We start from the raw sequence: 12,355 nt of genomic DNA, 5'->3' as shown, positions 1-12,355 counted from the left end.
ACGGGTAATACATTATTATGGTAGAGACGGGTAATACATTATTATGGTATTATAGACAGGTAATACATTATTATGCTATTATAGACAGGTAATACATTATTATGGTATTATAGACAGGTAATACATTATTATGGTATTATAGACAGGTAATACATTAGTATGGTATTATAGACAGGTAATACATTACTATGCTATTATAGACGGGTAATACATTATTATGGTAGAGACGGGTAATACATTATTATGCTATTATAGACAGGTAATACATTATTATGCTATTATAGACAGGTAATACATTATTATGGTATTATAGACAGGTAATACATTATTATGGTATTATAGACAGGTAATACATTATTATGGTATTATAGACAGGTAATACATTATTATGGTATAATAGACAGGTAATACATGATTATGGTAGAGATGGGTAATACATTATTATGGTATTATAGACAGGTAATACATTATTATGGTATAATAAACAGGTAATAACACTATGGTATAATAGACAGGTAATACTACATTATGGTATTATAGACAGGTATTAATACAGTATGATATTATAGACAGGTAATACATTATTATGGTATTAATACAGTATGGTATCATAGACAGGTAATAATTATGGTATTATAGACAGGTAATAATACATTATGGTATTATAGACAGGTAATACCACAGTATGATATTATAGACAGGTAATACATTATTATGGTATTAATACAGTATGGTATCATAGACAGGTAATAATTATGGTATTATAGACAGGTAATAATACATTATGGTATTATAGACAGGTAATACCACAGTATGGTATTATAGACAGGTAATAATACATTATGGTATTATAGACAGGTAATACCACAGTATGGTATTATAGACAGGTAATAATACATTATGGTATTATAGACAGGTAATACCACAGTATGGTATTATAGACAGGTAATAATACGTTATGGTATTATAGACAGGTAAAAAACAAAATAATACTGTTTTTGAAGGTGGTGGAGGTTCCAGACCTGACTGTTGATGGTGATGATGATGATGATGATGTTATTGAAGGTGGTGGTGGAGGAGGAGGTGGTGGAGGTTCCAGACCTGACTGTTGATGGTGATGATGGTGATGATGATGATGTTATTGAAGGTGGTGGTGGAGGAGGAGGTGGTGGAGGTTCCAGACCTGACTGATGATGATGATGTTATTGAAGGTGGTGGTGGAGGAGGAGGTGTTGGAGGTTCCAGACCTGACGGCTGAGGTGGAGAAGACAGTGTCCCAGCAGGCCATTCAGCTGCTGGGGAAGGAGATGAGAGGGAAGGGCATCCCTGTGCCTTCACCCCACCTGGCTGGTCCCCGCCCTGAGACAGCCCTAACCCAGCCTTGTCCCCGCCCTGAGACAGCCCTAACCCAGCCTTGTCCCCGCCCTGAGACAGCCCTAACCCAGCCTTGTCCCCGCCCTGAGACAGCCCTAACCCAGCCTTGTTCCCGCCCTGAGACAGCCCTAACCCAGCCTTGTTCCCGCCCTGAGACAGCCCTAACCCAGCCTTGTTCCCGCCCTGAGACAGCCCTAACCCAGCCTTGTCCACGCCCTGAGACAGCCCTAACCCAGCCTTGTTCCCGCCCTGAGACAGCCCTAACCCAGCCTTGTCCCCGCCCTGAGACAGCCCTAACCCAGCCTTGTTCCCGCCCTGAGACAGCCCTAACCCAGCCTTGTTCCCGCCCTGAGACAGCCCTAACCCAGCCTTGTCCCCGCCCTGAGACAGCCCTAACCCAGCCTTGTTCCCGCCCTGAGACAGCCCTAACCCACACACTACACATGGAACGACCTCTAACTCCAAACCTAGCACTACTCCATGAACCATCGTTATTCTTAGAGCCCCCTCTCAGCCCAGCCCTGGCCCACGACCCAGTTCTGTCCAATGACCAGGAACTGGACCGTCTGTGGCAGCGGCAGAACAGGGCGGCAGCCTCCCTCCTGAAGCCTCTGCAGCCGGGGAAACGCTTGCTGAGCTACAGTGACTCAGCCCTGTATAAGCTAGACCCCAGACGAGACCCAGACCAGGAGCAGAACCAGGTCTGGAACATCCCTTGCTGCAATCCTCTGACCCAACACCATCTAGCCACAGCCTGGGAGCCCACCGCATCCCCTAGCCTCCCTCCACAGCGCCACCCCTTCTCCATGGGAGAGCAGACAAGGGACGAGAGGCGAGGAGGACCGTACAGGACTTCTAAGGAGAGGGATCACCAAACTCAGAAGAACGTGTCTCCTCTCTTCCAGAGACGGAAGCAGCTCTGTGAGGGCCAGCGAAGTCTGTCTTTTGGGTTTGGGGGTAGTCTGTATAAACCCTCAGGAGAAGAGCTGTCAGAGGGGAGGCCGTGGAGAGGAGATATGCCTGTGATGAGCCTTACAAGAGGAGAGGAGTCTATGTGTGGGGTAGACAGGGCTGGAGACAGAGAGGAAAAAGAGAGGGGGAAGGCTGGAGAGAGAGAGGACAGAGAGGAAAAAGAGAGGGGGAAGGCTGGAGAGAGAGAGGACAGAGAGGAAAAAGAGAGGGCGAAGGCTGGAGAAAGAGAGGACGGAGAGGAACGGAAGCACGGAGAGGACAGGGAGAAGCTGACAGATGTCCCTGTCGTCGCCCTGTATGCTGATCTGTCCCTGGAAGCCAGACGTCTGCTGGTGGCCAGAGCTCTGGCTTTGGGCCTGAATGATGAAGATCTCCACTACAAGGTCTCAGTGTGGCAGGTAAGACATGACACTGACTGGTGTGGCAGGTAAGACATAACACTTTGACTGGTGTGGCAGGTAAGACATGACACTGACTGGTGTGGCAGGTAAGACATGACACTGACTGGTGTGGCAGGTAAGACATGACACTGACTGGTGTGGCAGGTAAGACATGACCGTTTGACTGGTGTGGCAGGTAAGACATGACACTTTGACTGGTGTGGCAGGTAAGACATGACCGTTTGACTGATGTGTGTGTTTATATAGTGTAAAAATATTGGAGTGTTTGTGCACCCAGCTGTATCTTGTTTTGTAACTCTTTATCTGAGTTTCACATTCAGGGTTACATTGTGATTGGTGTTGACCAGACCAGGGTTACATTGTGATTGGTGTTGACCAGACCAGGGTTACATTGTGATTGGTGTTGACCAGACCAGGGTTACATTGTGATTGGTGTTGACCAGACCAGGGTTACATTGTGATTGGTGTTGACCAGACCAGGGTTACATTGTGATTGGTGTTGACCAGACCAGGGTTACATTGTGATTGGTGTTGACCAGACCAGGTTTACATTGTGATTGGTGTTGACCAGACCAGGGTTACATTGTGATTGGTGTTGACCAGATCAGGGTTACATTGTGATTGGTGTTGACCAGACCAGGGTTACATTGTGATTGGTGTTGACCAGACCAGGGTTACATTGTGATTGGTGTTAACCAGACCTGGGTTACATTGTGATTGGTGTTGACCAGACCAGGGTTACATTGTGATTGGTGTTGACCAGACCAGGGTTACATTGTGATTGGTGTTGACCAGACCAGGGTTACATTGTGATTGGTGTTGACCAGACCAGGGTTACATTGTGATTGGTGTTGACCAGACCTGGGTTACATTGTGATTGGTGTTGACCAGACCTGGGTTCAGATACTATTTGAAATACTTTCAGCATTTGCTTTAGCCTACCTGGCGTGCCAGGTTGGCGTGCCAGGTTGGCGTGCGCCAGGTTGGCGTGCCAGGTTGGCGTGCCAGTTTGGCGTGCCAGTTTGGCGTGCCAGGTTGGCACGGTTGAAATTTGTGGGACTTTTCTCTATTTCTTCCGTTGCAATAGGCAGCTCAATGAAACACAGATGAAGTATTTTAACCCAGGTGTGATGTTGACTACTAATACAATAGTGTGTGTGTGTGTGTGTGTGGTCCGACAGACAGAGCTAAACTCCAGAGAAGGTGCCTGGGAGAGGCTGAGTCTAGAGAGAGACCCTATGGTGCTGGCTGGTCTCATGTGGTCCTGGCTGGAGCAGCTCAAAGAGCCAATCATCTCCTCTCAGGATGTCCAGGCCCTGGGCCAGAAAAACTACAACTCCCAACATGCACTCAACTCTCTGGAGAAGGTATGATGATGTCATATACATTGCCTTCGGAATGTACTCAGACCCCTTGACTTTTTCCACATTTTGTTACGTTACAGCCTTATTCTAAAATGGATTAAATAAATAAAAATATACACACAATATCCCATAATGATAGTGAAAACAGGTGTTTAGACATTTTTGCAAATATGGGTTGTTGCGTATTTAATATGGGTTGTTACGTGGTTAATGTGGGTTACAGCGTGGTTAATGTGGGGTACAGTGTGGTTAATGTGGGGTACAGCGTGGTGGGGTACAGCGTGGTTAATATGGGGTACAGCGTGGTTAATATGGGGTACAGCGTGGTTAATATGGGGTACAGCGTGGTTAATATGGGGTACAGCGTGGTTAATATGGGGTACAGCGTGGTTAATATGGGGTACAGCGTGGTTAATGTGGGGTACAGCGTGGTGAATGTGGGGTACAGCGTGGTGAATGTGGGGTACAGCGTGGTGAATGTGTTAATATGGGGTACAGCGTGGTTAATTTGGGGTACAGCGCGGTTAATTTGGGGTACAGCGTGGTTAATTTGGGGTACAGCGTGGTTAATGTGGGGTACAGCGTGGTTAATGTGGGGTACAGCGTGGTTAATGTGGGGTACAGCGTGGTTAATGTGGGGTACAGTGTGGTTAATGTGGGGTACAGCGTGGTTAATACGGGTTACAGTGTGGTTACTATGGGGTACAGCGTGGTTACTATGGGGTACAGCGTGGTTAATATGGGTTATCGTGTGGTTACTATGGGGTACAGCGTGGTTAATATGGGGTACAGCGTGGTTAATATGGGGTACAGCGTGGTTAATATGGGGTAAAGCGTGGTTAATATGGGGTACAGCGTGGTTACTATGGGGTACAGCGTGGTTAATGTGGGGTACAGCGTGGTTAATGTGGGGTACAGCGTGGTTAATGTGGGGTACAGCGTGGTTAATGTGGGGTACAGCGTGGTTAATTTGGGGTACAGCGTGGTGAATGTGGGGTACAGCGTGGTGAATGTGGGGTACAGCGTGGTTAATGTGGGGTACAGCGTGGTGAATGTGTTAATATGGGGTACAGCGTGGTTAATGTGGGGTACAGCGTGGTTAATGTGGGGTACAGCGTGGTGAATGTGGGGTACAGCGTGGTTAATATGGGGTACAAGGTGGTTAATGTGGGGTACAGCGTGGTGAATGTGTTAATATGGGGTACAGCGTGGTTAATTTGGGGTACAGCGTGGTTAATTTGGGGTACAGCGTGGTTAATGTGGGGTACAGCGTGGTTAATGTGGGGTACAGCGTGGTTAATGTGGGGTACAGCGTGGTTAATGTGGGGTACAGCGTGGTTAATACGGGTTACAGTGTGGTTACTATGGGGTACAGCGTGGTTAATATGGGGTACAGCGTGGTTAATATGGGTTATCGTGTGGTTACTATGGGGTACAGCGTGGTTAATATGGGGTACAGCGTGGTTAATATGGGGTACAGCGTGGTTAATATGGGTTATCGTGTGGTTACTATGGGGTACAGCGTGGTTAATATGGGGTACAGCGTGGTTAATATGGGGTACAGCGTGGTTAATATGGGTTATCGTGTGGTTACTGTGGGGTACAGCGTGGTTAATGTGGGGTACAGCGTGGTTAATGTGGGGTACAGCGTGGTTAATGTGGGGTACAGCGTGGTTAATGTGGGGTACAGCGTGGTTAATGTGGGGTACAGCGTGGTTAATGTGGGGTACAGCGTGGTTAATGTGGGGTACAGCGTGGTGAATGTGGGGTACAGCGTGGTGAATGTGGGGTACAGCGTGGTTAATGTGGGGTACAGCGTGGTGAATGTGTTAATATGGGGTACAGCGTGGTTAATGTGGGGTACAGCGTGGTTAATGTGGGGTAAAGCGTGGTGAATGTGGGGTACAGCGTGGTTAATATGGGGTACAGCGTGGTTAATATGGGGTACAAGGTGGTTAATGTGGGGTACAGCGTGTTGAATGTGTTAATATGGGGTACAGCGTGGTTAATTTGGGGTACAGCGTGGTTAATGTGGGGTACAGCGTGGTTAATGTGGGGTACAGCGTGGTTAATATGGGGTACAGCGTGGTGAATGTGGGGTACAGCGTGGTGAATGTGGGGTACAGCGTGGTGAATGTGGGGTACAGCGTGGTGAATGTGGGGTACAGCGTGGTGAATGTGGGGTACAGCGTGGTTAGTGTGGGGTACAGCGTCGTGAATGTGTTAATTTGGGGTACAGCGTGGTAAATTTGGGGTACAGCGTGGTGAATGTAGGGTACAGCGTGGTTAATGTGGGGTACAGCGTGGTGAATGTGTTAATATGGGGTACAACGTGGTTAATATGGGGTACAGCGTGGATAATGTGGGGTACAGCGTGGTTAATGTGGGGTACAGCGTGGTTAATGTGGGGTACAGCGTGGTTAATGTGGGGTACAGCGTGGTTAATGTGGGGTACAGCGTGGTTAATGTGGGGTACAGCGTGGTTAATGTGGGGTACAGCGTGGTTAATGTGGGGTACAGCGTGGTTAATGTGGGGTACAGTGTGGTTAATGTGGGGTACAGCGTGGTTAATACGGGTTACAGTGTGGTTACTATGGGGTACAGCGTGGTTACTATGGGGTACAGCGTGGTTAATATGGGTTATCGTGTGGTTACTATGGGGTACAGCGTGGTTAATATGGGGTACAGCGTGGTTAATATGGGTTATCGTGTGGTTAATGTGGGGTACAGCGTGGTTAATGTGGGGTACAGCGTGGTTAATGTGGGGTACAGCGTGGTTAATGTGGGGTACAGCGTGGTTAATGTGGGGTACAGCGTGGTTAATGTGGGGTACAGCGTGGTTAATGTGGGTACAGCGTGGTAATTTGGGGTACAGCGTGGTGAATGTGGGGTACAGCGTGGTGAATGTGGGGTACAGCGTGGTTAATGTGGGGTACAGCGTGGTGAATGTGTTAATATGGGGTACAGCGTGGTTAATGTGGGGTACAGCGTGGTTAATGTGGGGTACAGCGTGGTTAATGTGGGGTAAAGCGTGGTGAATGTGGGGTACAGCGTGGTTAATATGGGGTACAGCGTGGTTAATATGGGGTACAAGGTGGTTAATGTGGGGTACAGCGTGGTGAATGTGTTAATATGGGGTACAGCGTGGTTAATTTGGGGTACAGCGTGGTTAATGTGGGGTACAGCGTGGTTAATGTGGGGTACAGCGTGGTTAATGTGGGGTACAGCGTGGTTAATGTGGGGTACAGCGTGGTTAATACGGGTTACAGTGTGGTTACTATGGGGTACAGCGTGGTTAATATGGGGTACAGCGTGGTTAATATGGGTTATCGTGTGGTTACTATGGGGTACAGCGTGGTTAATATGGGGTACAGCGTGGTTAATATGGGGTACAGCGTGGTTAATATGGGTTATCGTGTGGTTACTATGGGGTACAGCGTGGTTAATATGGGGTACAGCGTGGTTAATATGGGGTACAGCGTGGTTAATATGGGTTATCGTGTGGTTACTATGGGGTACAGCGTGGTTAATGTGGGGTACAGCGTGGTTAATGTGGGGTACAGCGTGGTTAATGTGGGGTACAGCGTGGTTAATGTGGGGTACAGCGTGGTTAATGTGGGGTACAGCGTGGTTAATGTGGGGTACAGCGTGGTGAATGTGGGGTACAGCGTGGTGAATGTGGGGTACAGCGTGGTGAATTTGGGGTACAGCGTGGTGAATGTGTTAATATGGGGTACAGCGTGGTTACTGTGGGGTACAGCGTGGTTAATGTGGGGTAAAGCGTGGTGAATGTGGGGTACAGCGTGGTTAATATGGGGTACAGCGTGGTTAATATGGGGTACAAGGTGGTTAATGTGGGGTACAGCGTGGTGAATGTGTTAATATGGGGTACAGCGTGGTTAATTTGGGGTACAGCGTGGTTAATGTGGGGTACAGCGTGGTTAATATGGGGTACAGCGTGGTTAATATGGGGTACAAGGTGGTTAATGTGGGGTACAGCGTGGTGAATGTGTTAATATGGGGTACAGCGTGGTGAATGTGGGGTACAGCGTGGTGAATGTGGGGTACAGCGTGGTGAATGTGGGGTACAGCGTGGTGAATGTGGGGTACAGCGTGGTTAGTGTGGGGTACAGCGTGGTTAGTGTGGGGTACAGCGTGGTGAATGTGTTAATTTGGGGTACAGCGTGGTTAATTTGGGGTACAGCGTGGTGAATGTGGGGTACAGCGTGGTTAATGTGGGGTACAGCGTGGTGAATGTGTTAATATGGGGTACAACGTGGTTAATATGGGGTACAGCGTGGATAATGTGGGGTACAGCGTGGTTAATGTGGGGTACAGCGTGGTTAATGTGGGGTACAGCGTGGTTAATGTGGGGTACAGCGTGGTTAATGTGGGGTACAGCGTGGTGAATGTGGGGTACAGCGTGGTGAATGTGGGGTACAGCGTGGTGAATGTGGGGTACAGCGTGGTGAATGTGGGGTACAGCGTGGTGAATGTGTTAATATGGGGTACAGCGTGGTTAATGTGGGGTACAGCGTGGTTAATGTGGGGTACAGCGTGGTTAATATTGGGTACAGCGTGGTTAATATGGGGTACAGCGTGGTGAATGTGGGGTACAGCGTGGTGAATGTGGGGTACAGCGTGGTGAATGTGGGGTACAGCGTGGTGAATGTGGGGTACAGCGTGGTGAATGTGGGGTACAGCGTGGTTAGTGTGGGGTACAGCGTGGTTAGTGTGGGGTACAGCGTGGTTAGTGTGGGGTACAGCGTGGTGAATGTGTTAATTTGGGGTACAGCGTGGTTAATTTGGGGTACAGCGTGGTGAATGTGGGGTACAGCGTGGTTAATGTGGGGTACAGCGTGGTGAATGTGTTAATATGGGGTACAACGTGGTTAATATGGGGTACAGCGTGGATAATGTGGGGTACAGCGTGGTTAATGTGGGGTACAGCGTGGTTAATGTGGGGTACAGCGTGGTTAATGTGGGGTACAGCGTGGTTAATGTGGGATACAGCGTGGTTAATGTGGGGTACAGCGTGGTTAATGTGGGGTACAGCGTGGTTAATGTGGGGTACAGCGTGGTGAATGTGGGGTACAGCGTGGTGAATGTGGGGTACAGCGTGGTGAATGTGGGGTACAGCGTGGTGAATGTGGGGTACAGCGTGGTGAATGTGTTAATATGGGGTACAGCGTGGTTAATTTGGGGTACAGCGTGGTGAATGTGGGGTACAGCGTGGTGAATGTGGGGTACAGCGTGGTTAATGTGGGGTACAGCGTGGTTAATGTGGGGTACAGCGTGGTGAATGTGGGGTACAGCGTGGTGAATGTGGGGTACAGCGTGGTTAATATGGGGTACAGCGTGGTTAATGTGGGGTACAGCGTGGTTAATGTGGGGTACAGCGTGGTTAATGTGGGGTACAGCGTGGTGGGGTACAGCGTGGTGAATGTGGGGTACAGCGTGGTGAATGTGGGGTACAGCGTGGTGAATGTGGGGTACAGCGTGGTGAATGTGTTAATATGGGGTACAGCGTGGTTAATGTGGGGTACAGCGTGGTGAATGTGGGGTACAGCGTGGTGAATGTGGGGTACAGCGTGGTGAATGTGGGGTAAAGCATGGTTAATGTCGGGTACAGCGTGGTGAATGTGTTAATATGGGGTACAGCGTGGTTAATGTGGGGTACAGCGTGGTGAATGTGGGGTACAGCGTGGTGAATGTGGGGTACAGCGTGGTGAATGTGGGGTACAGCGTGGTTAATATGGGGTACAGCGTGGTTAAAATGGGGTACAGCGTGGTTAATGTGGGGTACAGCGTGGTGAATGTGTTAATATGGGGTACAGCTTGGTTAATTTGGGGTACAGCGTGGTTAATGTGGGGTACAGCGTGGTTAATGTGGGGTACAGCGTGGTTAATATGGGGTACAGCGTGGTTAATATGGGGTACAGCGTGTTGAATGTGGGGTACAGCGTGGTTAATGTGGGGTACAGCGTGGTTAATGTGGGGTACAGCGTGGTGGGGTACAGCGTGGTGAATGTGGGGTACAGCGTGGTTAATGTGGGGTACAGCGTGGTTAATGTGGAGTACAGCGTGGTTAATGTGGGGTACAGCGTGGTTAATGTGTGGTACAGCGTGGTTAATGTGTGGTACAGCGTGGTTAATGTGGAGTACAGCGTGGTTAATGTGGGGTACAGCGTGGTGAATGTGTTAATATGGGGTACAGCGTGGTTAATTTGGGGTACAGCGTGGTTAATGTGGGGTACAGCGTGGTTAATATGGGGTACAGCGTGGTTAATATGGGGTACAGCGTGGTGAATGTGGGGTACAGCGTGGTTAATGTGGGGTACAACGTGGTTAATATGGGGTACAGCGTGGTTAATGTGTTAATGTGGGGTACAGCGTGGTTAATGTGGGGTACAGCGTGGTTAATATGGGGTACAGCGTGGTGGGGTACAGCGTGGTGAATGTGGGGTACAGCGTGGTTAATGTGGGGTACAGCGTGGTTAATGTGGGGTACAGCGTGGTGAATGTGGGGGACAGCGTGGTGAATGTGGGGTACAGCGTGGTGAATGTGGGGTACAGCGTGGTTAATGTGGGGTACAGCATGGTTAATGTGGGGTACAGCGTGGTTAATGTGGGGTACAGCGTGGTTAATGTGGGGTACAGCGTGGTTAATTTGGGGTACAGCGTGGTGAATGTGGGGTAAAGCATGGTTAATGTGGGGTACAGCGTGGTGAATGTGTTAATATGGGGTACAGCGTGGTTAATTTGGGGTACAGCGTGGTTAATGTGGGGTACAGCGTGGTGAATGTGGGGTACAGCGTGGTTAATGTGGGGTACAGCGTGGTGAATGTGGGGTACAGCGTGGTGAATGTGGGTACAGCGTGGTGAATGTGGGGTACAGCGTGGTTAATGTGGGGTACAGCGTGGTTAATGTGGGGTACAGCGTGGTTAATGTGGGGTACAGCGTGGTGAATGTGGGGTACAGCGTGGTGAATGTGGGGTACAGCGTGGTGAATGTGGGGTACAGCGTGGTGAATGTGGGGTACAGCGTGGTTAATGTGGGGTACAGCGTGGTTAATGTGGGGTACAGCGTGGTTAATGTTGGGTACAGCGTGGTTAATTTGGGGTACAGCGTGGTGAATGTGGGGTAAAGCATGGTTAATGTGGGGTACAGCGTGGTGAATGTGTTAATGTGGGGTACAGCGTGGTTAATGTGGGGTACAGCGTGGTTAATGTGGGGTACAGCGTGGTTAATCAAATCAAATCAAATCAAATTTATTTATATAGCCCTTCGTACATCAGCTGAAATCTCAAAGTGCTGTACAGAAACCCAGCCTAAAACCCCAAACAGCAAGCAATGCATGTGAAAGAAGCACGGTGGCTGGGAAAAACTCCCTAGGAAAAACTCCTGAGAAAGGCCAAAAACCTAGGAAGAAACCTAGAGAGGAACCAGGCTATGAGGGGTGGCCAGTCCTCTTCTGGCTGTGCCGGGTGGATATTATAACAGAACATGGTCAAGATGTTAAAATGTTCGTAAATGACCAGCATGGTCAAATAATAATAATCATAGTAATTGTCGAGGGTGCAACAAGCACGTCCGGTGAACAGGTCAGGGTTCCGTAGCCGCAGGCAGAACAGTTGAAACTGGAGCAGCAGCATGGCCAGGTGGACTGGGGACAGCAAGGAGTCATCATGCCAGGTAGTCCTAGGGCTCAGGTCCTCCGAGAGAAAGAAAGAAAGAAAGAAAGAGAGAATTAGAGAGAGCATATTTACATTCACACAGGACACCGGATAAGACAAGAGAATACTCCAGATGTAACAGACTGACCCTAGCCCCCCGACACATAAACTACTGCAGCATAAATACTGGAGGCTGAGACAGGAGGGATCAGAAGACACTGTGGCCCCATCCGATGATACCCCCGGACAGGGCCAAACAGGCAGGATATAACCCCACCCACTTTGCCAAAGCACAGCCCCCACACCACTAGAGGGATATCTACAACCACCAACTTACTGTCCGAAGACAAGGCCGAGTATAGCCCACAAAGATGTCCGCCACGGCACAACCCAAGGGGGGGCGCCAACCCAGACAGGAAGACCACGTCAGTGGCTCAACCTACTCAAGTGACGCACCCCTCCCATGGACGGCATGGAAGAACACCAGTAAGTCAGTGACTCAGCCCCTGTAAAAGGGTTAGAGGCAGAGAATCCCAGTGGGAAGAGGGGAACCGACAAGGCAGAGAC

General features: G+C 49.3%; 1 protein-coding gene across 2 annotated transcripts in view; it reads left to right on the top strand.

The window, feature by feature from the left end:
* The window catches only part of ptpdc1a (protein tyrosine phosphatase domain containing 1a), a 62,356-nt gene that overhangs the window by 42,197 nt on the left and 7,804 nt on the right, over positions 1-12,355 (top strand). Inside the window, exons 8-10 of one of the 2 annotated variants that reach the window (XM_029692722.1) lie at positions 1,212-1,771; positions 1,805-2,744; positions 3,929-4,114. In XM_029692722.1, coding sequence (XP_029548582.1) covers positions 1,212-1,771; positions 1,805-2,744; positions 3,929-4,114 — 1,686 coding nt within the window. Of the gene's footprint in view, positions 1-1,211; positions 2,745-3,928; positions 4,115-12,355 lie in introns of both variants that reach the window. The other variant, XM_029692721.1, reaches the window with a different exon arrangement.

The sequence above is a fragment of the Salmo trutta genome, chromosome 16 (genome assembly GCF_901001165.1).
Source record: "Salmo trutta chromosome 16, fSalTru1.1, whole genome shotgun sequence".
Classification (NCBI taxonomy): domain Eukaryota; kingdom Metazoa; phylum Chordata; class Actinopteri; order Salmoniformes; family Salmonidae; genus Salmo; species Salmo trutta.
This window is presented reverse-complemented; position numbering and strand designations above follow the sequence as displayed.